General features: G+C 43.7%; 8 protein-coding genes across 10 annotated transcripts; 3 read left to right on the top strand and 5 right to left on the bottom strand.

The window, feature by feature from the left end:
* Nucleotides 1–1,025: 1,025 nt before the first annotated feature.
* On the top strand, nt 1,026–2,291 carry RB195_023498 (uncharacterized protein; the record flags this gene model as incomplete). Its single annotated transcript, XM_064210959.1, has 1 exon — nt 1,026–2,291. The coding sequence occupies one exon, from the start codon at nt 1,026–1,028 to the stop codon at nt 2,289–2,291; it is 1,266 nt and encodes a 421-aa protein (XP_064066840.1).
* A 437-nt stretch (nt 2,292–2,728) lies between these two features.
* RB195_023497 (uncharacterized protein) lies at nt 2,729–3,212 on the top strand (the record flags this gene model as incomplete). The annotated part of the gene is made up of 2 exons (XM_064210958.1): nt 2,729–2,839; nt 2,961–3,212. 2 exons carry the CDS (start codon nt 2,729–2,731, stop codon nt 3,210–3,212), a joined length of 363 nt encoding a protein of 120 aa, XP_064066839.1.
* Nucleotides 3,213–3,251: 39 nt separating this feature from the next.
* On the top strand, nt 3,252–3,812 carry RB195_023496 (uncharacterized protein; the record flags this gene model as incomplete). Its single annotated transcript, XM_064210957.1, has 1 exon — nt 3,252–3,812. The coding sequence occupies one exon, from the start codon at nt 3,252–3,254 to the stop codon at nt 3,810–3,812; it is 561 nt and encodes a 186-aa protein (XP_064066838.1).
* A 200-nt stretch (nt 3,813–4,012) lies between these two features.
* Nucleotides 4,013–4,342, bottom strand: RB195_023495 (uncharacterized protein; the record flags this gene model as incomplete). The annotated part of the gene is made up of 1 exon (XM_064210956.1): nt 4,013–4,342. One exon carries the CDS (start codon nt 4,340–4,342, stop codon nt 4,013–4,015), a length of 330 nt encoding a protein of 109 aa, XP_064066837.1.
* A 4,039-nt stretch (nt 4,343–8,381) lies between these two features.
* On the bottom strand, nt 8,382–9,559 carry RB195_023494 (uncharacterized protein; the record flags this gene model as incomplete). The annotated part of the gene is made up of 2 exons (XM_064210955.1): nt 8,382–8,841; nt 9,324–9,559. 2 exons carry the CDS (start codon nt 9,557–9,559, stop codon nt 8,382–8,384), a joined length of 696 nt encoding a protein of 231 aa, XP_064066836.1.
* Nucleotides 9,560–10,079: 520 nt separating this feature from the next.
* On the bottom strand, nt 10,080–10,514 carry RB195_023493 (uncharacterized protein; the record flags this gene model as incomplete). 2 transcript variants are annotated; one of them, XM_064210953.1, is made up of 1 exon in its annotated part: nt 10,080–10,514. In XM_064210953.1, the coding sequence occupies one exon, from the start codon at nt 10,512–10,514 to the stop codon at nt 10,080–10,082; it is 435 nt and encodes a 144-aa protein (XP_064066834.1). The 2 variants fall into 2 exon arrangements, with proteins under 2 accessions (XP_064066834.1, XP_064066835.1); XM_064210954.1 differs by having other exon boundaries at nt 10,080–10,337.
* Nucleotides 10,515–10,646: 132 nt separating this feature from the next.
* Nucleotides 10,647–11,270, bottom strand: RB195_023492 (uncharacterized protein; the record flags this gene model as incomplete). Its single annotated transcript, XM_064210952.1, has 1 exon — nt 10,647–11,270. The coding sequence occupies one exon, from the start codon at nt 11,268–11,270 to the stop codon at nt 10,647–10,649; it is 624 nt and encodes a 207-aa protein (XP_064066833.1).
* Nucleotides 11,271–15,072: 3,802 nt separating this feature from the next.
* RB195_023491 (uncharacterized protein) lies at nt 15,073–25,152 on the bottom strand (the record flags this gene model as incomplete). Of its 2 annotated transcripts, none has more annotated exons than XM_064210950.1 (6): nt 15,073–15,201; nt 15,253–15,312; nt 17,842–17,954; nt 23,841–23,931; nt 24,385–24,544; nt 25,082–25,152. In XM_064210950.1, the coding sequence occupies 6 exons, from the start codon at nt 25,150–25,152 to the stop codon at nt 15,073–15,075; spliced, it is 624 nt and encodes a 207-aa protein (XP_064066831.1). The 2 variants fall into 2 exon arrangements, with proteins under 2 accessions (XP_064066831.1, XP_064066832.1); XM_064210951.1 differs by lacking the exon at nt 25,082–25,152 and adding an exon at nt 24,618–24,685 and having other exon boundaries at nt 24,442–24,544.
* Between the last annotated feature and the right edge of the window lie 852 nt (nt 25,153–26,004).

The raw sequence follows: 26,004 nt of genomic DNA, 5'->3' as shown, positions 1-26,004 counted from the left end.
TCGTTCCGCTATCTTCTTCTCAGAGTTTGGAGTAGCACATAAAGCGCGATGATGTGCCCGGTATTCCGGTATTAGGAACTTGAGTATTGTTTGTTCTACTACTTGGCAATACCAGCGTTGCTTATTACGTTTCTTGCAGGTGTTTGAGGGATCGTAATCCTCAAGGCAGTATTGGCTCCGGACGAAGGGACTTCTGTAACTTCGATGTGATAATGAGAGGATATTGCTTTATCTTCAAGTTCCAAAGGAATCAGCAGGTTAACTGGACGTCGAATCAGCTGACGTGATGGAAGCTGTACTTTTGCTTCTCTTATTGTGCCTTTGCATTACTCACGACTCGATGTGTTCTTCCCATTTTCCAGAGATGACGAGGTTGGAGACTATCGTTGAATTAGCACGAGTTCTCCTTGTATGGGACACCTTTGACTGTCTTTTTGAGATCCTTCCTGGAGAGTGTGTTTCTCGCGCAGGTTTGTGAGTTGTTGAGTCTGTCATAGATGCCAAAACCGCTCTGTAAATTTACAATAGTATTCTATGGCTCCACGGATCTCCCTCACTAGAGGGATCAAAGCCGAATAGTCGCGAGGCTACGTGGCGCGTCCCCAGGTGGCGGATAGGGGGCTGATCGCGGACCAAAAGCAACCTTGTGCTTGCTAAGAGACACAAGTGGATTCAGAGGATGGACTCCCTGTTTCTGCTGAGCCAGGACTGACTCATGACATCCTCGTATCCCGCACGTCGGTCCGGCCAAATACCTGCAATCAAGTGACTGGGAGGTACAAGGGAGGCGGTTTGGAGTCGCCTCCAACAAATAAGCTCCACATGTCCACTCCGGGAGAACGGAAGTTCTCCCAAAAACTCATGGGACTAGAGGCTTGCAACCTGCCCATGGGTTTTAACATTTTTATGCAAAACACAGTAATAGAAAAGAGTCTCCTGATTCCGGAGGAAACCCTGGTACGGTAGCGCCAGGTAGGACGGCGTTGCAGGAGTCATGTAGGCTACCGAAACGGAAAAGGACTAGGATGGCGAACTGTACTTATAACGCACGTACGCTTGCATCGGAAGCAGCCATCGAAGATCTGATGATGCAAGCCAAGAAGATCAAGTACGACGTCATCGGACTGACCGAGACGAGACGACGTCACCCTCTCAACGCCGTATATGAAACTGGAGAAGAACTGTTCTTAGGAACATGCGACAGTAGAGGTGCTGATGGAGTTGGCGTCCTCGTCAACACGAGTATGGCAAAGAACATCGACTCTGTCGAACAACTTACGACCCGAATCGGACTTCTGCGGATGAGAAGATGTGGTCCAACACCAGCTTTGACTATCTCCGTCGCTTACGCTCCAACATCAAGCTACGAAGATGAAGAAGTCGAAGCTTTCTATATGGACCTGGAGAAGTTCTACCGAGAAGATCATGCCTTCTACAAGGTCATAATTGGCGATTTCAACGCCAAAGTTGGCCCAAGAAGAACGCCGGAGGAACTTCACATCGGGACCCACGGCCTACAATTTAATGACCAGGGAGAGAGGCTCTCCGAGTTCATCATGACGACTAAGACCATCCATGGGAACTCGCAATTCCAGAAGCCCTCGTCTCTACGCTGCACGTGGGAGTCACCCGGTGGGGGGTACCGTAATGAAATAGACCACATCATCGTCAATAAAAGGTTCTGCCTGACGGACGTCGCTGTTGTACCAAAGTTCTATGCGGGATCGGAGCAACGCATCCTCCGAGGAAGATTTTTCTTTACAAAGAGAGCAGAGAAAGTCGTCAAGTTCAGAGAGAGAAATCCCAGGACTACCATCAACTGGGATCTCTTCGCTACGCTAGCCGGCTTTTGGGAATATTCCGCAATGGACAACATCGACGAGGAAAATGACCGGCTTCTTGAACACCTTCACGACTGCGCGAAGAAGGCTGAGAGTTTTAAAACCACCAAGAGACGCCTGACTCTTGGAACTCTTGAGCTGATACGCCAGCGTGGAGCAGTACAAGCCGCAGGGAACCAAGAACTTATGTCCGAGCTCGCCAGGCTTTGCAGAGAGGCGATAAAGGAAGACTTGAAAGCGAGAAGAGCAGAAGTGCTGGCTGAGGCTGCAGAGGCGTTGAAAAGCATCCGCTATGCCCGTCGATACTTCGCCAGTCACAAGACGAAGATGACTGCTCTCCGGAACCCGAGAGGAACAACCATTGCATCGAGAAGGGGATGGAGAAAATCGTCTACGACTTCTACTCTGATCTCTTCGACAGCCATGTTCACTTGCCTCCTTACCATCTGAGGGAAGACAGACAAGTCATTCCAGAGGTTCTCCCGTCCGAAATACGGCATACTATCATGTCGGTAAGAAATCGTACGGCACCCGGTCCCGACAGAATAAGAGCAGAACACCTGGAGAACCTTCCGCCAGTACTCATCAACACCCTGGCGAGGCCCTTTACACGTTATCTGTCGGAATGCAAGGTTCCTAAATAGTAGAAGATTAACAAGACCGTGTTGTTGTATAAAAAAGGAGATCCACATGACATCGGCAACTATCGTCCAATCTGCTTACTGTCCGTCATCTACAAGCTCTTTACAAGAGTGATCCTTAATAGGATTGAAAAAGTCTTGGATGAAGGACAGCCATGCGAGCAAGCAGGGTTTCGAAAAGGATCCAGCACGATTGACCACATTAACACTGTTTCGAAACTCATCAAGGTATCACGAGAGTACAAGATGCCGCTCTGTCTTACCTTCATCGACTTGAAGAAGGCCTTCGACTCAGTTGAGACGGAAGCGGTCGTGGAAGCCTTGAACGAGCAAGGCGTCCCCACTCAGTACATAAAGGTACTTCGAGAGTTGTACAGTAACATTACGACCGGAATTTCGCCATTCTACAAGAACATCATCATTGACGCGAAGAGGGGGGTCCGACAGGGTGACACAATTTCACCCAAAATATTCACAGAATGCAATGCGAAAGTTGGAATGGGACGACATGGGAGTGAAGGCTGATGGTCGGCAGCTACACCATTTGCGCTTTGCTGATGACATCGTACTGATAACACCCAGCATCAGCCAAGCGGAACGAATGCTGACCGAATTCGACGAAACATGTGGATGCATCGGTCTTCAGCTGAATCTAAAAAAGACGATGTTCATGCGGAACGGATGGGTCTCGGATGCCCCATTCACGCTCAACGTAGCAAACATATCCTAATGCACCAGCTACGTTCGTCTGAGTCGCCAATTGAACACGATGAATGACCAGACCCCTGAGCTGGGCAGGAGGAGACGAGCGCCTTGGGAAGCGTATAAGAGCATCGAGGGTGCAGTGAAGAAAACCAAGAACACCCGGCTCCGTGCTCAACCCTTTAACCCCACTGTACTTCCTGCTTTGGCCTATGCTTCGAAAACCTGGGCATTTCGCAAGCAGGAAGAAAACGCGGTGAGCGTCATTGAACGGGCAATTGAGAGAGTGATGCTAGAAGTATCCCGTTTCACGCAAGTGAAGGACGGGATTCGAAGTTCTCTCCTACGTCAGCGATCGAAGGTTAGAGGTGCCGCCGCGTTCGCCCAGGAAAGTAAAATAAGGTGGCCCGGACACGTGACGCGCTTTAACGACAACCATTGGACCAAAGTCGTGAGCGACTGGATTTTCCGCGATATTGAGCAAACTAGAGGAAGACCCGGTGGTATTAAACCGACCCGATGGTCAGATTTCTTCACAACGTCCTTCAAAGAAAATTATGATGCTCTTCGTGTCCCACGCGAAAGCAGGAACCACTTGGTGACTCTGGCACACGACCGGGACAGATAGAAGAATTACTGGCGCCCGCTCGACCATTTCGAAGATGAACGGGAGTCAAGGTGATTAAGGTGAAGGTGAATAGTGCATGATCTTTATGGAGCATGTCCCACACGTTTTGAAGACGTGTCAAGGATAATGTTTTATTGCCTGGTAAAGCTGGATGTTGGTCTTCCAAAGCAGACGAACATTGCACCCGTCCAACCTACGCTCTATTGTTTCATTGAATTTTCGCCAAACATTTTGATCTTGAGCACTGCGTGGTTCTTTTTCGGACTGGCCAAACATTTCCATATCAGCATTGTCCATAGTCCGATACTTTTAAATTTTTCCTGTTCTTCTGGAATTTTTGGAGGTTCGGGAGAAGCTGTTGTATGAATGGAAATGTCCATAAGCCAATACTGGTCCCATTTTTCTAGTTCCTCGCCTGCCAGTTGATTTACCCGTGCCTGGACAGGTTTTACAGACACTAGATAGCCTAGCCGAGTTGGGAGGAGGTGAAGGCCAGAAGATAACGTTACTGAAGTTGCATCACTTCTCATGAAATTTCACAGTTGGTCGCAGAATAATAAAACGAGCGGCTTGAGCTCCTAGTGGTTGGAAAGAGTGGTCGCAGAATAAAAAAAACCAGCGGCTTGAGCTTCTCGTGGTTGGAAAGAGTTGGTATTGGGATGATATTGGGATATGTGGATGGATTGAATGAATTCAATGTGCTCATATGATATCATTGGTGGATTGAATGTTTTGGTAAAAATATTGTAAGTAGATCCAAACCGTCTTGTTCTCCGTTAGCATCCGATATTTCCATTTATACTAGATTGCACTTAGAGTCCTTTGTTCCACTAGCTCCAAGAGTATGTGGTCCTACTTGATTACTTTCCAGAATGGGCAATTGCAACTCGCTAGCGAGGGCGCTGTCGATGAACGAAATTCCCGCCCCTCTATCGAACAAAACTGTTACTTTTCGCAACGCCTTGGTTTTGTGGGTCATTACCGTAATTTCTCCTGTTGGTAAAATTGGGGCTGAAACCGCTTCAGTATTGTAGGAAGACTGAAGCTGTAAAATTGCTGTTTCGCACCGTATTCGTATTGGTTACTAAATTGGAACGAACAGCTTGGGTATTGGATTAATTGGTGCTTTTTTTCTTTTGCTCAATTGGCTTTGGCGCCTCGTGCTTACTGCTATTTTCCGCCTTCTGTAGGTGAATTCCTTGAGTCTAAACTGCTTCTGAAGCAGCACGACGTATGGGAAGCGCCATTGCATCCTAAGCAAAAACGTCGCTTACAGTCCTTAGTCTTATGTTTGTTGGATGCACAGATCAAACAAAGTTGGTTTTGGCGCAAAAAGAGGAAGCGTTTTTGGGGCAAAGCATACAGAGAGCGAGAGAAAGATGAGTGATTCCCAGCGCAGTGCGTGTTATTGTTGTGCCTTGAGGAGTCCTAGCCATTGTTGAGCCACATGAGGGTTGTTGTGATGGGGAATTTGGTTCCCAAGAAAACAAAATAATCTCTTAAGTGGATAAGATTTCTTCCAAAGTAGTGAAGAGAGTTTGCATCGTAAATGGAATACTATCCGAAAGTCCTTGTTTCCGAGAGATTACTTTCCTTTTTTTATTGATTCTGGAAATTTGCAAAGTATTCTCTAGATGAACCACAAACTGTCGACTTCTCCTATTTCTTCTTTCTCAACCAATTGAGAAGTGATGATTTGTAATTGTTCCACGAGAGAACGCTGACCCTCGACAGAGGAGCTGCACAGAGTACTTGACTCTAATTTCTCGACTAACAAATTCACAAGGACTCCTTTGTTATTGTACTTCGAACCAAGAGGCCGGACTGCTCTAGAATAACTATCCTTTGTTGCTTGAAATTTGCGGATAGATTCACGAACGTCACCTTTTAGAGCAGAGAGTAAGTAATTGAATTTGAGCATCCCTGAAAGATTTTGCGAATGCACATTATTATTGAAAAGTTCCCACAAATTGTCACAATCGCATATATTGCTGCTGAAGGAGAGTATGGGTACCGAACGAAATTCTAGATCTAGATTGTGGGTAATTCATCGGTAGTGATTGGTTATTAATTGATTTATTTGGTGCAAAATGTCGCAATGAGTTCGATGTGTCTATTTTTGCACACGATATTACTGCACATTCTCGAGCTTGTAAGACGATGATTTAATCAAAAGCTATAAAAGAGTTGCCTCAGCTTTGTATGCACATGTTTCGAAATTTTCTTGGTCTTTACTGGAAAATTTCTCTAATAGGTCTATTTTTGATACGAAGTCGTGGAGAATTCTTCGACTTTTGATATGGAACTTTCCACGGCATTTATTCCCTCTTCCAATTAGCCCATATTGTCTTTCATGATTTCATGTGGAATATTAGGATAGGAGGAAGAAATAGTTTCGAATTTCTTCTCTCTAAACTTGAAAATTATATGCTCGAATTTATTGGTGAACATTGTTAAGAGGCGCTTCTAAGATCCTACTGGTGATGACATGACTCGCATTGAGAGAACAATGAGAATTATTGAGATTGTTCAGAAGAAACTTTAAAACGCGTTGCGTATGCGCCAAAAGGTAGTGGACTAAGATGTTTTTGCTACTGGGTTTTCGATACCACCTGGTCTTCCATATCCTATTCCACAAATAGATATGCCAATTCAAGAAACCCAACCAATTGTCTATTGGTTTCTCCCTTGTAAACTTAATGTCCGGTCACTGCTGGTTGAGAAGATTGAAGCACTCGTCCAATTCTGCCTGTGTTGGGCAAACGACGCAACAATCATCTATCTAAGGACAATACAGCATTGGTTTGCTTATCGCTTCAATGGCTTCTGTAAGCTGATGAAGCGCTTGAGAGGATAGGTCACTGATGGATTTGATTTTTCTGGGGTCTGACGAAGGCGATAATGCCGAAATGTTAGCTGTTAGTTAATAAGGAAGATCAATACCATTTTTTGCTACAGCTTAAGCAAGCCAATCAAAACCACATATTTAATCATGTCAAGATTCAAAGGCAGTCGAACATGGTCATGATCAATTCTGTTGCCTACAGCTTGTTCACGTTTCTCTTCTGTTCTTACGTATGAGGTGCAAAGAAACCTGGCCTTCGGGATTATTCAGCGGTAGCTTTGGAGCTGCTCTGTTATGAACGTCTACACCACGCCGATGACGTCCCATTGATCGATTTCTTTGAATTTCTGCATTTTCAGCGCACATCTGCTATTCAGAGTTTGGCTGATGTAGCAAATGAAACTGTATCATGAAGCGGCAATTTGTCATTTCCTTTGTAAGACCTAGCTACATTCACAATGCTCTTGCCTTAAATGTGGATAATTAAGTTGAAACTCTTTGCTCTTTGTGGCCGGACAACTAGTTAGAAATCAGTCATTTTAACCATCCGTAATGAAAAGTTACGCTCCGAAGAATCCCGTTTCGCTGTGGAAGACCTTACGACTCCGCATTGATTGCTTCTAGTCATAAACGAATGCAGGTCCAGACTCCGAATGATAAGACCTAGGACAGATCACGATGAAGCTTAATGTTAGAACGCCAAATAGCTTTCAAGTTCCTCGAAATCACCTCAATTATTTATGGATTTATTCTACTATTTGATTGTTAGACGTTGTGTGGTCGTGCATAGTTTTCTCACAATAGCACTTATCATAACTAGCTTTCATTTGTTTTTTATCGTGACATCTGGATGAAAGAATACAGGATAAAGTGTCTGGCGTTAGTTAATCTGCTTGGGATGCGTCACCATTCAGTTCAATTCAGAATCGTTTGAGGTGCACGAACGCTTAATTGGCTTATGCAATGATTTTCGGAGGGTTAGCCGATGTGTCAAGTCAGTGATGTTATCCCCCCAGACAAGTCTAATACCAGTTTGTCGACCCCGGAGAGATGAAGGGCTTGGTTGGCACTACGGCGGGATCGAACCTCCGATCGATCATGCGCAGCCGCAGAGGAACCTCCTGCCGACTGCGCTAAATATCTTGTAATACAGACTATTGATGTCACCTACAGTCAAACAAATCTCATTTCTATTACGGGGATTTAAAAGACTATGATAATCTTTTAGATGCTGCAATCTATTCGATCAAACATGAACGATTTGACCAGAGAAAGATGTTTTTGAGGTTCACTGGAAGTGCCACTCGTTTGCCCAATCTTGTAATCTTTCTTTTATAACTCTATAATTGGGGGCGGGTGTAGGCCAGTCGGTAAGAAGTCCCGCTGTGGGCACACTATCGATGGCTCTATCCCGCCACAGCGGTTTTCTTCTAGTGCCAACCAAGCACTTCATCCCTCCGGAGTCGGTGTATTGGTACCATACTTGTCTAGCATAAAACACTGATTTGATTATCGACTGTTTCATAATCCTTCTTATATAATTCTATATTGGGCGCAGGATTAGGCCAGTCGGCAAGAAGCTTAGCTGTGGCAGCACAAACGATCGGAAGCTCGGATTTGCTTCAGTGGCAATAAAGCCTTTCATTCCCTCCGGGGTCACTGAATTGGTACCACACTTACTTACTTAGATACTTAGATGGCCCGTCTTTACTGGACGTGCGGGCTCAGCATCTCTTCCACTCGTTTCGTTCCCTCGCCATTGTCATCCAAGATGTTCTCAAATTTCGTGAGTGACGTTGACGAGGTCCTTTATCCAGCTGAGCTCTCAGCTGGTCCATCCGTGCAGCGAACACGTCACTCCATCTCGTTGGCGGTCTCCCTCGGAGGCGTTTAGTGTCCCTTGGGATCCACTCTAGCGTTCTTTTAGTCCATCTATCGTCGATTCTTCTCATGATGTGACCGGCCCATCTATGTTTTGCTTTCGATACATATTCCGCTGGGTCGCAAAGACGGGACAATCCTCTCAAAAGACATCTCCCAAGGGCTCTGTGGGTAGTAAGAAGCTTCCTGGACGTGGCAGCGGTGTCTGCCCACGTCTCCGCTGCGTAACAGAGCGCTGGAAGGACTGTCGAGTCGAACAGATGGGCACGAAGATCTTGGTCCGTCAATTGGTCCGTAGCTTCTCTGACGGGTGCGAATGCTGCTCATGCTGCTCTCATTTTTCTATTCAGTTCTTCCTTCAAGTCGTTTTCCATGTCCATAAAACATCCGAGGTATACGTACTACGAAGTTTCCACGATTTGAGATCCTTTAAGTTGTACTTCTCCGTCCTCGCAGTAGGCGTTCTTTATGAACTGTGCCTTCTTTCTGTTTATTCGCAGTCTTATTTTCTTCCTGCTTTGATCTCTGAACGAGGCGGGGAAGAAAAACGAAGGTTTGAGAGAAAATCCTATCAACACATATGCCCCTTTCTTCCTAGGAAAGTGACTTCATTGCCCATTGCAGTGCAACCGTGAACATCTTGAGCGATATAGTATCACCTTGTCGTACCCCTTTCCAATGGGTATGGTGAGTGGAAAAGCTGTATCCTAGTTGTGCATCGATCGTAGCAATTGGCTAATGTCCTCACATACGACGCCTCCACACCTTGATCGACCAGCGCTCACAGTATTGCATTCGTTTCTACGCTGTCGAAGGCTTTCTCATAGTCGAGGAAGGTTAGAACAAGAGGCAGGCGGCGTTCCCGGCAAACCTCTGTGACCCTCGACACGGTCTGGATGTGGTCCAGGCAGCTAAACCCCTGACGTAATCCAACTTGTTCTTGGGACTTGGGATGGGAGTAATGGATATGCGCGTGAAGATGATCTTGGTGGATACTTTGTATAACACGCTCAGCAAGCATATTGGGCGATAGTTCCGAAGGTCCACTCGGTCACCTTTCTTATAGATAAGAACGGTTTGCGAGGTCCTCTACTGGTCTGGGATCCTTTCTTTCTTGAAGTAGGAGGTCTTGTGCGCTGCTAAAATTACATGAAGTGGATGGCCACCAGCCCGAAGAAAGTCTGGTGATATAAAATCAGGTCCGGGAGTGTGCCAGGTTTCATGCTTTTGATAGCGACTCGTACTTCCGAAAGGAGAATCGCGGAGGAGCTTAATCAGTGGATATGATCGGGCTCGACGAAGGAGTTGATGAACGGAAAAGGTTCGAGTCTCCGCCTCCGAAACTTTTCCGTTCATCAACTCCTGCGAACCTCTCCGCAATGATTTCCATCTCTCTCTCTTCCTCAGAAGAGGTGCGAGTCCCGTCTTCGCTCAGCAAGGCTGCTAGCGGAATATTACATTCGCGGAGGTCCCTGCGGCACTTCTTTAGACACGTTCTTCTTCTTCGTGCTCTTCCAGAATCTTTTTCTGCCGCTAACTGCTCAATGTGGATCAAGCCTCAAAGTCGTTCTTCTTTCCAACAATTCCTTGGTGGTCTTCGAAATTCGATCCATGTTTGTCGTGCGCGGCTTCGAGGCATGCTCAGCACAGGCTCGTAATCCTCTGACTAGCATCTCGTAGTCCACGTTTGGGTCCTCCTCGATGTGCCAGTCACCTTGGGGCAAGGAGTCCTCTAGTACGCAATCGTCGTAGACGACTTCTTTTCTCTTTCGTTGCCGATAGCAGATGTTTTTTTCCATCGTGTGGCTGAGTCGTATTTTCGCACGAAGGAGACGGTGATCAGAACCCCTACAAAAGGATGGTACTACTGAGACGTCAAGTAGACACCGCCTCCGGTTGGTGAGTATGCGGTCGATCTCCACACGAGTCGCGCCACTGGCCGATTTCCATGTCCACCGACGATGATGTTTCTTCATGAAAAGAGAGTTTCAACAGCCCGGCGAGACGATTGCCGTTTTATTCCGGTCCCCTAGTCCAAATCTTCCAATCCTGTATTCCTCTTCTGTAGCCTTTCCTAGCTTTGCGTTGAAGTCTCCGATAGCAACATTTTAGAAGGTCTTCTCATTGCGGATCACTTTCTCCAGCTGCTCGTAAAACGCATCCAATTCGGATTCATCAGTTGCTGATGTTGGTGAGTAGCAGTTGATGATATTGATGGGTTTTTGGCGCAGAGGGCGGAGGCGAAGAATGGCCAGACGAGGTGACAGGATCTCGTGAGAATCGACAAGATGGACGACAGATGGGTGCACAACAAAACCGACACCGCCTACGTTTCGCGACGGAACCTTCTCTCCACGAATGACGAGTGTACCGTCATTCATCTGTCGTACGTCGCTTCTTCTGCACTTGGTCTCCTGCAGAGCAATCACGTGAAATTTGATACGCTCTGCAGCTCCGAGAAGGGCATGCAGGTCAGCATCTGTGGACACTGTTCTCGCGTTGTAAGTACACAGTCTGACATGGTGAGTCGTGCGTGCGTCGCCTTGGCTTAGAATCAAAAACGTCCTGAGCAACCTTGGACTTGATCGCCTCTCACCCTTCGCCATACCGTTCGACGTCTGAGACCGCAGGGCCCAGTGTGCAGGGTACTGAGGCAGTGAATATGCTAGAGTGGCAAAAAGGCTTCTCTCCAAACTAAGCAACCCTGCCACGGCGAGCTTAGCTTTCACCATAGGTCGTCGCCCAACCTATATCAGAATCAGAGAGCCACCTTGCAACATTTTGCCAAGACGTTGGTTGATATTAGTAGTTATTAGCAGTGGCTTACTCTTAGTTAGGCTTCCTATTCCGAGAAGTCGGAATATCGGATGTGTCGAACTCCTTCTCAGCTTGGGAGATTCCGCCGGAGGACGAACCTCCGCTGTGCATCGCAGTTCGACGCTCAGAGTCACCTCCATGCCACTATGAGGCGATAAACCGTTGTGGAGGGTACGACACTTATAAAAAATAAAAGAATAAAAACAGAATAAAAACACTGACTCGATTAGTCGGTTCGCTCCAGAAAGTCATTGTAAGGCTGCACGGGCTTTCATGAATCTCGCAGTTTGCAGATAAAATGGAGGCGCATCACTATAGGGATTGATTGATGCCGTGCACTTTATCCTTTACCCTCATTAAGTCTTTTTTCAATGCTTTGGGCAATCCAGTTTTGCTGCTATGGCCCGACCTTTAACCAAACTAATCAGTCTTGAGACTAATTCGATAATGCAGCATCATAGATGCGCAAGCAAGTACTACGAAAATATGTTTGGTGCACGATTTTTGGAGCTCAAACCCTTCTTCCAGCCGGTATTTATTCAATTGGTCTCTTCTTCCTGAAATTTGACATATTCGGCATTCAAAAAAAAAGCTAGAAAATACGAACTTGTGTAACCACACAAAAATTTTCAATTTGTGCAGATTCAAAGCAGTTGGAATCAGTAATGAAGGACTTTCGGACAATTTACAGGAAAGAGGCCTTTCTCTTAGGCATCTTAAAGCAGAAGTAGCAGCTTCTTCGGTAACTTATGGAAACGTTCATGAGTTATCAGCTTCCTGGGTCCAGCTAAAAGCCAGGTAGTTCTGGAAGCTTTTCACCCAAAGGTATCGCACTGCTACTTCGCCGGCCGGTCGGAGTTTTTGCGGGCGTCACGGGAGACGAAAAAGGGGTAGAAATGGTTCGGCTGTAACGAATAGTAACACTCACATTATAATTGTTTTCTTTAATACAGCCAGACACGAGGTTGTTATAATCCTTGATTCGTGGCTAACGTTTCGGCAATATCGCCTTCTTCAGAGCCTGGAAGGGTGAAATCGAACGTGATTAATCCGATCAAACGCCTTATGCACCCAACAAAGAAAGTCCTACGTTTGCTGTTGGGCCTTATAGCTAGACCAGTAGAAGATAACATCAGATCAAGATTAGCTGACTATCCTGCCACTGCTAGATACTTGTTGTGAGGTGACTAGCGCAATCAAATATCAGCTTTAAATAAAGCGCGAGTTCCCGCGTAATGCAGAGGCATTCCTCTTTGCAATTCATCTTTGGGCCCTTAGAGTGGATCCGAAAAACCTCCAGAGCCTTGCGCGCCGCAATACTAAGTTCGCGCGCCAAAATCGTGATCTTAACTTCGAAATCTTCTCCGTTATGACACCGCACCCTATGACCACCTAATACAGTGGAGTCACATGATTTCCTTTTGCCGTCCAGGTGTTCTTTGATTCGAATACATAGTGGTTTAGCTGTTTCTCCTATGTATTCGACACCACACTGCACACAGGAAATCATATAAACAACACATGAACTCATGCAATCACCTTCGTTGTTATCGGACATATTTTGCACTCCGGTGTAGTGCAAAGACGATCATATAGGCGATTCCGAATGAGTATTTGCTTAAGATTGCTAGGGTTGAGCTCCACGATGGTAACAGATTCTTCAAGCTTAGCTTTCCTCAGACACCGCCGGATGGCAGCGCTAACCTCATCGGAAATAAACGGTACATAAAAGGGTACTTTCTCTATACCAGATTTGTTCCGGGTTAGTGCTCTTTTTCTGATAGGCGGCATAGGTGTGTAGCCGTTACTGACCGCAATTTTCCTAGCAAGCTCGATAGATTCTCATCTTTCCTCTCTTCCAGTGCAAACGGAGGTAGCCCTGCAAAACAAATTTCGTACTACCAGCCTTTTAACTTGTGTGGGATGATCAACGATGAACAGCGAACTTCGACTTTGAAGACCTGAAGCAGAGATGGACAACTGTTTCAAGATTTTAAATGAGCAGTCGGAGTATATAAAGTTCACTCGGGATAAGCCTAAAGGAGAATGGCTACCCTTCCTCAACGTTCAAATGCATATTTCACACAGAACGCACAGGACAAATTGGTACCGCAAACCCTGTAATAAGAATGTTCACTTTCTAGTTCACTTTCTTTCTGCTCATCCCACACAAGTTAAAAGGTCGGTAGTACGAAATTTGTTTTGCAGGGCTACCTCCGTTTGCACTGGAAGAGAGGAAAGACGAGAATCTATCGAGCTTGCTAGGAAAATTGCGGTCAGTAACGGCTACACACCTATGCCGCCTATCAGAAAAAGAGAACTAACCCGGAACAAATCTGGTATAGAGAAAGTACCCTTTTATGTACCGTTTATTTCCGATGAGGTTAGCGCTGCCATCCGGCGGTGTCTGAGGAAAGCTAAGCTTGAAGAATCTGTTACCATCGTGGAGCTCAACCCTAGCAATCTTAAGCAAATACTCATTCGGAATCGCCTATATGATCGTCTTTGCACTACACCGGAGTGCAAAATATGTCCGATAACAACGAAGGTGATTGCATGAGTTCATGTGTTGTTTATATGATTTCCTGTGTGCAGTGTGGTGTCGAATACATAGGAGAAACAGCTAAACCACTATGTATTCGAATCAAAGAACACCTGGACGGCAAAAGGAAATCATGTGACTCCACTGTATTAGGTGGTCATAGGGTGCGGTGTCATAACGGAGAAGATTTCGAAGTTAAGATCACGATTTTGGCGCGCGAACTTAGTATTGCGGCGCGCAAGGCTCTGGAGGTTTTTCGGATCCACTCTAAGGGCCTAAAGATGAATTGCAAAGAGGAATGCCTCTGCATTACGCGGGAACTCGCGCTTTATTTAAAGCTGATATTTGATTGCGCTAGTCACCTCACAACAAGTATCTAGCAGTGGCAGGATAGTCAGCTAATCTTGATCTGATGTTATCTTCTACTGGTCTAGCTATAAGGCCCAACAGCAAACGTAGGACTTTCTTTGTTGGGTGGATAAGGCGTTTGATCGGATTAATCACGTTCGATTTCACCCTTCCAGGCTCTGAAGAAGGCGATATTGCCGAAACGTTAGCCACGAATCAAGGATTATAACAACCTCATGTCTGACTCTATTAAAGAAAACAATTATTGAAGCATCAACATGCCGAGGTTTATCGAAAGTCGCACATGGAGCTTCACATTACACTTCAAAAGAGTGCTAAGCAGAAGCAAGCTCACAAAATTTCACAGTGTCCACTAGATCACAAAAAAAATTGCGCTGGCATGCCTATTTTTAATTTCAGATGCAATTTAAACTGCATAGTGTTTCGTATTCGAAAGGTGCGACTTTTTGGGCTTGTTCAAAAAGTTCAAGAAGGAGCCCACAAGTTCGATAAACATGGCAGAATAAGAGCAGTAGCTGGAGACAGGAATTGGAGACCATTAATTACAATGATAGCGCTTTTTAAAATGCAAGAAACGGTCTCAAAAAAGCATATGTAGGAGCAGATTATTCGAACTCTACGGATTCACGCATGTGAAGTCGCATGTAACACATAATACACCGCAGAAGATATCACCTTTATTCCATGTTCAATAAGCTCAAACAGAGGAAAACTACTTAGAATAAATTGACAATGAATAAAAAAAATCGAAACATGTTTGTAAACTATTGTCTTGTTGTGCAAAGCAAAATGACGGATGTATAGCTTTAGTCGAAGACAAGGTTCAAAGATTGCTGATTTTGACCCTCAGCATTTTTCACAACACATTTGTATTTAGCCTCATCTTCCTTCTGTGGACCGTAGATTTCCAGTAGGAACTGGAAGCCGTCTTTGTCCTATGAAGTTCGCACATTTACTAGATTCACCAGAGATGGTGTACTTACTACCTTATCATCCTTTTTGACAACCGATTTGATGCGGTCCGAATATTTTACGGGTTTATCGTCCTGGAAAAGTGAATATAGCATGGTTACCAAATTGAGAAAGTCCCAAGTTCAACCTTAATTGAATCTTGGTATTGTAGAGTTGAATCGTGCATTACTTTAATGACGGTGTCAAGTGAATGTCTGAGATGTTCAGTATTTCGCTGGTCTTGGGAATACTATAGGCAGATCAGAGGCTTGGCAATGGGACAAGGACTTGCGCCTACATTAGCCGATGCTTTCATTTCTAAGGTGGAAAAATTCATCTTGAACGCAAATTTCTTTTATACTAATGACATTTAGATTATTATTGCATAATATGTTCAACGCATTACGAAATGGACACTCGCTTCGCTCTTTTGAATAAGCAGCGGAACGTTAAGTTCACTAGAGAAAAACCCATAGACAATTGGTTGCCGTTTCTGAATGTCCTGGTTCACTTACAGGGAAAATTGGAAAACAAGGCGGTACCGAAAACCGAGTTATAAGAACATTCTAAATTAATACCATTTGGTGCACCACTGAAGACCAAAAACGCAGTCTTTGAAATCATGTTTACGACAGCTACCGCGGTTTTATCTGAGGCTGCAGTTCGCATTATATCTGTGAAAATGGCAAATCACATTGCCCAGTCTAATGGGGGTACCCAGTAAAAGTTTTCCATTCAAACCGAGCCATGAAACACAGCGCCCGCACCAGATAGCAGAAGAGACGGCAAAGATCCCTTTCTACCTTCCTTTTATTTCGAATTATATGAGCAATGCAGTGCGAGCGAGTACAACAAGTGGACCTATAAGACTTGGTCAGAGTAGTGGACGTACCACCTGCGAACCTGAAAAAGCAGCTAGTCCGCAATCGTGCCTCCGACAGACTGCGAGACACCGAACTGAATCGTATGTCCGAATGAAAGGCAAGGGAACTGCGTGACATCGGGAGTTATCTATCTGATCGCCTGTCAACAATGTGGGGCTGAGTACACTGACAAAACAGGGAGAGCACTATGTACTTTTCCTGTTTCGTCAATGTACTCAGCCCCACATTATTGACAAGGAACACCTAGACAGGCTCGTAAAATCAAAACCGTCGACCCCTTCAGGTGTCGGGAAAAGACAGTGTCATAGAAACATCTGTTATATTTCAACATAACAGTTACGATCATGGCTCGCAAATCCAACGTTCTGGCGCAGATAACATTGGAAGCATTCTACATAACAGCCAAAACTCCAGCCATGAACCGAAAGGAGGAATGCAATGCTGTGACCAAGGAGCTGGCGCGTATCAAAACTTATGCGGGTTTTGACCTACGGAGTCAGATGTAAGGGCATCGTTATCATTTACTATTAGCAGCGCAACTCTGAAAACCGGTGGTGCGCTAACATCGCGGCTTTGCGGCTTTCAAAGTGACCGCTATTGTGGTCTCTTTTTGATGTTGTTTTCGAGCAATCTTTTTGCTAAGTCATATCTATAGTCATATCTATGATTCTTGTGACTTCAAAAAAGTCTGCGCATTAGAAAGTTAGAGTGGTTTCGATTAAACCTTCTGTTCAATCATATCACCAAATCCACCAAACCTGAACACCAGTATCCTGTTGATTCTGGTGTTTCTTCCATAATTGTAAACTTACCGAAATTTTTGACACTACTGACGCACAGGAATTGAAATTTGAGTGCTTGGTAGTTGCGAAATAAGAATTTCCACAAAGGATTCTTTTTGCCGTTTTCAAAGAAAAGGGAGTCTCTTTCACGCCTTATAAGTGTATTCAATGCATACGAAAACAATGTGTCTGGTTCCGTATAATTTGGTATCTAAGCATTTCCAAAACCGCTGCGAAATGACTTACATAGTTCATTTCTCGCAGTAAGACTTACTGCATGGGTCCGAACACACGGGATGCGAAAGACTAAGTAGAAAATGGAGGCTGTATTATGAAGCAGCGAACTCGACTCTGTATCACCGAATTATTCACCATCATTTGAAAAATTGCATTTGGTTCGAGCAATTTTTTAACAATAAACCTAAACTTGTACTTAGACTGAAAAGGTAGCTTGCATTTTGAGTAAGAAAAAAACGTTCCTAGTTATGGCGGATGGGAGGTCGCGTTTCCCATCATCACAACATATATCTGCTCTTTGTCCAACATTCTTTTTAACAAAGATCAAACTCCTTGACCTAATCTCTTACTCACACAATTTCGCTTTTTGCCTTACTTCGATTCCTTAAAAGAAGAACGTCATCAGGCATCTTTGTGATGTGGAAGATCCCGAGGATGAGAGTTGAACATTGAAGGCGTTTGAGGCGTAATTTTTGGGAACTTCTATGAGCAGAATGAAGTAAGAAGCACAACAGAAAGTACTTCATAGAGGACTGAAGCTTGGATACATGAAGGTGAATGATGGTGTTTACATGATGGTGTTTACGACTTTTTATAAACAAACTCAACAGCAGTGAAAATCTGAAGAAAGAAAGAGCAAAAGTTAATTAACTTCTTGTTTTACACTTAGTAATGTTTACATAATGTCCTATCATGTTACTCATAGTAAAAAAAAACCAACTTTAAACCACTCAGCCTTCATTTCTAGATGAGACTTTGCCCGGACTTTGATTACTATCACATTTCCATTGTCCCTTTGAACAATATGAGGTTTGTCGTGGAAATCAGGAGCATCTAAAATAACGTGGGTCTAAAGAATGTATATTTATTTATGTGTCGCTCGATGGTTTAAAATTCAAAAAGAAATTGAAGTGGCACGACATTACTGCGTCCGGACTTAACTTAACTTAAATGGAATAACAACAAGATCGACTTAGTTGGGGGTTCACAGTTGTAGCGAGAAGGGATTAAATTGCGAAAAAGACTGTGAAGAAAATAAGAATGGATTGAAATTCCTATTGAAGGGACATTTATGCTGGTAGTAGATTTTCCTTTATCTATTCAGTACCAGATCAGTGTAGGAAGCGGATAAGTAACAATACATGAGTGACCATTGTGATACCTGAAGTTTTTCGTTCTTTGAACTGCCCTTCAGGAAAGTTTGACCCTTCATCCAGGATCACGCGTGTAGTTGGGAAAAGATCCTCTTAGAAAAAAACCACCTTTCCACTCTTTTTCTTCCTGACAGAGCCGCTTATGTATAAATTTAAAAAATAGACAGAAGTAAATTTGTAATAATTCGAAAAGCTAATAAATTAAAACAAAAATAATACAACGTGGCGGACGAGTGTCATAAATACAAGGAATAAGAATAAAATTTCAGCATTTATTGTCATTACAAAGAATAAAGTGTCTGGCGTTAGTCAATCCGGTTCGAATGCGCCACCACGTTCACTTGAATTCAGAATCGTTTGAGGTTTACGAACGTGTAACTGGTCTATACAGTGAGTTGCGGGGGTTAGCCGATGTGTCAAGTATGCCAAAAATGGAGCGGGTGTAGCGCAGTAAGAAGTTTCGCTGTCTGCACGATTGATAAGAGGTTCGAATCCGCTCTAGCGCTCACTAAACCGCGAAACACGTTGGCTTGCTACTAAGTCCTTTTTCGTCTTGCGACGCTTGCATAGCGTCATCGATGTACAGTAGCGTCCATGAGGGGTGCTTCAAAAGATTTTGCTTTATGGTTTCTATGAGAACTATGAAATGCAGCTTGGAGAGGGCTGGGCCCTGATGCAAACCGACGGGGATAGAGAATTTCGTCGACCTTCCCGCCGCCGCTTATACTCGCCTTCGTGGATTTGGACCTATCCGATTAGTTGTTTTGAGAGAGCATGTTGTCATAAAGTGTACAAGATGATTTCTTGCGGAAGGCGATCCAATGTTTCTTGCAATCGAGAAGTGCTTAATGCAGCGATTTTTGCCTTTCATATTTCTCAGAACCCGTGTACTGGTGTGCAGACGGACAATATGTCAAGTGCTGAGGACAAGAGTGCGTTTAGAAATCATCATGCTATGAACGGTACCACCAAGTCGAGCACTCTGCTGAACTGCCATCCTTCCAGGATATTTTCGTGCTTCTTTGCTGGCTCTCTTCTTTTCTGCCTGTTGAGAAATTCTGTAAGTCCGTTTACAGAATTCCTACCCCGTTAGTTGCACAGTTCCGCATCCAGATCGTCTTGACCACTCGTCTTTTTCGCCTACATTTGCTTCGCGGCTGATTCAGTTTCGTCAATGGTTGTCTGCTGAACTAGTCCATATGTAGGCTGAGTTAGGGGAGTTGGTTAATGAGAACTTTTTTGTTCAAAAATTCTTCTTTCGAAGTAGTTATACCATCGCTTTTGCACCTTATTCCGGTACATCCGAAAGATTCCATTTTCGTCACCGACGCTGGAGAACTTTTTGACAGGCGGCGACGAGATTTCGCGAGCTCAGTCGTCTTCACCTTCTCCATCCATAACTGTTTCTATATTTTTCGCCAATAAGGCCGTGTTGAACTGGGATCGTGCGAGCTCCGACCATTTTACGACTTTGAAGGATTGTGAAGGACGATGCTACACTGCAACAGTCCCGCAAGGTACGACTTTCACCAAGGTGAAAGTCGTACCTTGCGGGACTGTTGCAGTGTAGCATCGTCTTGGTGACTAACTTTTGAACGCGATTTCAGCACGAATTTCGAGATTTGTGAGCACGAATTCAAGTTGCCTCCTAGTGCTGCCCCTGCAGAAGGTGGATTCTTACCCTGGATGTCTGCCTACTAGCGATGACAGGATTGTTCAAATTGGCGAACTCCAGAAAGCGCTCGCCATATCGATGCCGCCTTTTATCCAAATCCAGTACAACATAGCCGTCCTTCAGTGCTATGACATGCCAGTTCAGATTTTCAGCATCATGACTTTCAAAGACGCATGAGAAATTTCCTCGCTCTTAATCCGACTCGAGCAACCCACTTGAGGGGTGTACACCGAGAAGAAGTAATTTCGTCGTTCATCATTGGCAAACACTAATTTCTGAAGGTTATTGCTGAAAAGCTTCACCGTTGTGATTAAGTACCTGAAGCACTTTGGAACAGCTATGCTCAATCCTTTGCTAGTATTTGAATACTATTATGCATGATTTCGAATCCATGTCAAGTGTACCTTGACTCTCTATGTACGTGTAGATGTCAATCCTGCTCCGTTCTAGTGCGGCTGCTAGCTCGCATGAACGTTGAGACCATATTCCGACCTTACATTTTGTGATCTTGGTCTTGGCAACATTGTGATGCTAAGGACACACCTTGTCACCCAATGCCGTCATATCCCAAACATCAGGGATTTCTGCATACTTTTCACACTTAATGAGCCCCCAGAATGTGCGTCGGCTCTGACGGATGAACTATTTTACCTCAATTTCTTTTCATAATGCATAATTATGGAACTTTTTTATTAACGCGTTTTTCTTTAGTAAAAATTGGCAAATTGTTTATTTTATTTTCATAAAAATAATCCTCAATATTTAGTTGAAAAAAAAATGCGTCTCGAAAATCACACTCATATTCGCCATATTATGCTCTACCACTACGAGAAAGGATGGACCGCAGCCCAGCCATTTCGCGATCTCAACGAACTTTTTGACAAAGAAACAATTACTGATAGTGTAGTACGGAAGTGGTTTATTCGCTTCAAATCAGGTGACACTAGTTTGGAGGATAAAGAAGAAAGAGGTCGGCTATCGGATTTTGATGACCAAGCATTTCTGACAGCCGTGGAAGAGGACGAAAGCCTGACAACGCGAATGCTGGCTGAAGACTTTAATGTCGATCAATCAACGATAGTTCGACGCCTGAAGAAGCTTGGAAAGGTATGGAAATTGGCTGGATGGGTGCCCCACGAGCTCTCCGACAACAACAAAGCTGAACGCGTTCGAATTTTCACCGATTTACTGCAGCGAAACGAACAAACACCATTTTTGAAGAATCTTGTCACTGGGGATGAGTCATGACTTCTCTTCAAAAACGTTAAAAGAAAGAAGATCTGCGTTTCGTTCCAGGTGTTTCCTCCAAGGTGACGTTCCAAGTGTTTCCTCCAAAGGAATATCAAAAGACGTGCACTGTAAGAAGGCTATGTGGTGTGTGTGGTGGGACAGAAGCGGAATCATCCATTGGGAAATCATTTCAAATGACATTTGTTATTGGTTTAACGACGCAGATGAAAGGCAACAATGGAGAATCCCTGACAAAAATGGCAAGCGGCAATTCAACATCAACAGTGACGTCTATCTGGCTCAGCTTGATCGCCTTAACGCTGCAATCGAGGCGAAAAGACCGCGCAAAAAAACCACATCGTGCTCCATCACGATCGCTCTTTGAAAAACTAGCAAACAAACAAAGTCTACGACGACTTGGATGACTTGGTGGCTGATGTCAAAGCGTGGATTGCCTCCAAGAATCGTGACTTCTTCGCACGTGGAATCGACCGACTGCCAAGCGAATGGGAAGCAGTTCTTGAAGTGGATGGTGACTATGCTCTCGAATGTTCATTTAAACATGTCTTGATTAAATATTGTTATTGTTTTTGTTGAATAAAAATATTTTTAGAAAACGTTCCATAATTATTATCAACCCTATACTTTACCAACCTTTACCTTTACCATATGGTTGCAAGAGAAAGGTCTTCATGGCCTGCGTGTCACATGGGTCCTTCCAATTTACCAATTCATTGTGATGGAGGGCATGTTGAGCCCTAGTCGGGAATCTGACTCGGGTCCCTTGGAGCGGCGCAGCTCCTTAGAAACAACTGCACTCTTGTTTGCATTTTCATTGCTATACCAGCTCGAGCTGCTGAATTCGCTAGCTTCTCGTGTTGGTAACAATGCTCTCAAGTAAAGATTCTAATATGAGAAAGCAAGCTTTAAAATAAAAGTCTTCATCTTTAAAAAATCTTCAAAAATATCCAGAAATCTAGTCAGAAACGGATTTTTATAGGCTATTTCAGAAATCTATGAAGTATCTTGGGAATTACGAAAGTTTCATAGCATTTGCGAAAACTCTCATTAGCGTATGTAGAATAAAAACATTAGCTTTCACGATCTCCAAGTCTTCTCTTCTTAAAACCTCGGCGTTGTGAACCAAATTAATGTTTTCTTATGTTTTTCAGTCTTTTTTATTTTCTTAAATAAATACTGAATCACCATCCTGCCGAGGTTTACTGGAAGTCATACAGGGAGACGTCTCCGCAAATGTTTTGTTGTCTTGTCAACGAGGCTTTGATAAAATTTTATTTCTGTTCTGACGTTCCCACGACTTTGCTTTTCACGAAGGCCTGAAAATGTATGTTCGAAACAATCTGTTTATATGCCACTACTTGAAAATGCATGTTTCGAAAGTGACATGGTAAAAAAACATGGTGTGCATACTCCGCAACAATACCAATTTACTTCATGTGCAGGCTAAAAGGAAACTCTGCAACTTTCCTAATCAAAAAAGATTTCAAATGGCGCTAGAATTCAACGTTGCATGACATTTTTTAGTGCAACTTTCTTTTTTTAGCATGTGATTGGTGACACGTACACGTTTATTTGTGAGAAATTGCAACAATATTAATTTTTTCACATCCTAATAAGAGATCCGGGTACAACAAGACTTAGTAACTCTTAGTTTCTGAAACATTAAATGCTTTGCTCTAACTGCAAATGCAGCATGTTTGTGCAAGGATGCATAGTGTATTCGAGAATGTCATCTTTTCACATCTGACTCTAGCGTTTTTTCCTTTGCCGAGGTTTTTCCTCAAAAACAAAGATTGAAAGGAACTCTAACGAATAGGATCACTAGGCTTAACTAGAAAAAAATTAGTTGGTGTATGCTATATGCTAATATGAAGAAGTAAAAAAAAAACTACCCATAAACACCCAATTAATTTTGAATAAAAAACAACAAAAACATTACAAAAATAAATAGGAGTGGAGTGGAGTTGTTTTTAAGGCGCTAGCCACTCAAAGGAGCTTGAGTCAGACTTCCGGCTATGGTTAAACAAGCTAAGCCTTTCACCAACAGCGACTGGTAAATTGGAACAGCACATGTGACTTGGAGCCCAAGCAGACTCCTCTCTTAAAACAGCATGGTTGATAAAAGGAATGAAGAATAATTATTACTACCATATAGTTGATAAAGTAGGGAGTAATTGAGGTAAAGGATAGGGCATTTGCTAAAGCCGACGCCCTTTTCGTGCTCACCTCTATGTTAGAGACGCTGGAATTGGGGAAGATCGTTCTTGGTAGGATACACGCTTGACCTTGGTTGTAGCTATGTCAAATCTTTTACCTCTGTCTAGTCCTCTTTCTCTCCTTTCCTCTTTTTCCTCTACTTCACTATACTTGAAAACAAAGTAAACTTCCACTTAGAAGAGTGCTAAAGAGTCAAATGTAGTGCAAGTAGTGTTCATCGACGAGAGAAGAACATGAAAATGACTTCCTTATGCATCACTGATAACAAACCGCTACTTCTGAATCAAAAATAGGCAAATAATGAAGCGCTTGCCTTTCCTCAATCCCTATGAGGAGCGTCACTTAGACCTCTAGACCAAAAAGTTGATTTTGAGTAATCGCTGCTGCAAATACAGTTCTAGATGTAATCTCTTGAAATCTTACTTCCGGTTGTAACATTGAAGGTCGCAGAGTTCTCTCCATCAGATGAGTAGAACACGGCTTTATACTCTCCCGCAAGCGGCTTGTCGAAATCCTTCAAAAAGACGGTTTTTATACAAAGTATGGAGCAGAAGCAGTAGATCGATTTTTCGGAGGAAGATTTTGGTAGAAGACCAATTAAGCTACAAATATTGTTCTATTTTAGTCAAGACCCTAGCAACATAACTTGCACTTTTAAAATGTAGGCTTGAATGTACTCATCTCTACTTATCTCTTATAATCAGCAGTAGAAGCGAGACCACGTCCTAATAAATATTGCGAAAACGTTATAAGAAAGTAACCACCAAAAATGAATCAACCCTTTCACAAAGCTACCTAACTAATTCTGCAAGTTGCTATCACGATTACAAAAAATTCATCAATCTATGTGTGTTCAGATTTTTTACTAGGGGTCACTATGACTTCCCAGGACCTACTCATCATCAAAGAAGATACCCGACTATATCACGAGATCTCCCCTTGTCAGCGACCGTTGCTGGCAGCTTACTTTACTCAATCGGCGGGTTAATGTCATGGCTAAGCTAAGCCTGACGCGATCACTCACATCTTCGCCGAGGTGTGCCGTCCCTGAAAATAGCTCTGCCCAACTTTCTCGATCTTCAGCGAGAGCTTGCACAGAATCAATCCATTCGTCGCTATTCCATATCCTGCGCAAACTTACATCTCGCCTAACCACCCTATGCACACGAAGTGTCTCCAAGTCCTCTTTCACACTCTCACTCCAAAAATTCCGTTTTCGGCCACGTGACCCCTTGCAGCTTGAACTCGACGAATTCTTCAGAAGTCATTCAACAAGGCAATCTGGTGGCCACCTTAATATATAACCAAGGAAGCGAAGACGACTTTCCGTAACCACTTTCGATAGCGGTGCAAGATGTTGGTATCTTCCACCTGCCATACGCTGTTATGCCACATCGACTTCCGCATGAAGATCTTCATTGTGGCATATTCTAGGCCAAAAGTAGCCAAACATCCGTCTAAGCACCTTCCTTTCTAAGCAATCAAACCTCTTCATCACCGTAGACAGTGTTGCCCAAGTCTCCGATCCGTACATCACGACAGTTCGAATTGCAGATAGGTAGACTCGCACCTTTACTTCGTTGGTGATGGGGGTCGGCCACAGGACTTTCGTTGAGGAATTAAATGCAGAGATAGCCTTAGCGCATCTATGCTGAATACCTTACCTGCAGCTGCCGTTGGTGTTCAGTACAGTCCAGGTAACAGAACATATCAACGAGTTCGATCGGTTGTCCATTCACTCTGATTCCCTTTTAAGGTCTCACATCTGCAAGTTTTTGCTTCTGCTATTTTCGGCTCATACTTTCTATGTGAAATTAGGCGTGTCCAGTCATATATGTATGACATCGGAAGCGACTACTGAAGATGTAATGGTGAAGATCAAGTGTGACTGACCAAGACGAGAAGGGGTGCCTCAATAAACGTCGTTTTTAACATTGTATGAAAAATATTCGTTGCAGAATAGACTAGCAGAGACGTTTTTGAAGCTGGTGACCATTTCAACAAAAGAACCGGAATGTGCGAACTACCTTCATTATTAGTTTTGTTTTTTGGTTTTTTTTCACTTCACTTTATTTTGAGGTTCTTTATTAGTTCCCTCAACTCCATGTTAGAACCAACGAGTTCGACTAGGACGATCGTAAGAACCAATACTCCAAATCAGAGACTTCTTTTTTCTACGTTGGGCATTAGAAAATTGCCCAGTGCAGAGTACCACACTGGAGTTGACTACATCATCGAACTCAGAAGATGGTTTTGCTTGGTCACTGTAAATGCTCTTTCGAATTTCTATACGGCCCGGATAATTGTCTACATCGAAGAAGAATCTTGTTTCTGCAAAAAAAAAAAAATAATTACCACCAAGTTCACAAAGTGAATTCCGATAACCACTAGGTCAATTCCGACCATAATTAATTGGAACCTAATCGTTTCGTTGGCTGACTTTAAAAAAAAACACGTCAATGATTGCCCATGTTTGACCGTCCTTGAATCTTGGCATGTTGAGTACGTAGCTTTTCCATTGATTTACTTCAGCTGTGGCCAAAGTTAGTATTGATTTTTATCAACAGCTAACGTTTCGGTGCTTTCG

This window comes from Necator americanus, chromosome X, assembly GCF_031761385.1.
Source record: "Necator americanus strain Aroian chromosome X, whole genome shotgun sequence".
In the NCBI taxonomy this organism is placed as follows: Eukaryota; Metazoa; Nematoda; class Chromadorea; order Rhabditida; family Ancylostomatidae; genus Necator; species Necator americanus.
This window is presented reverse-complemented; position numbering and strand designations above follow the sequence as displayed.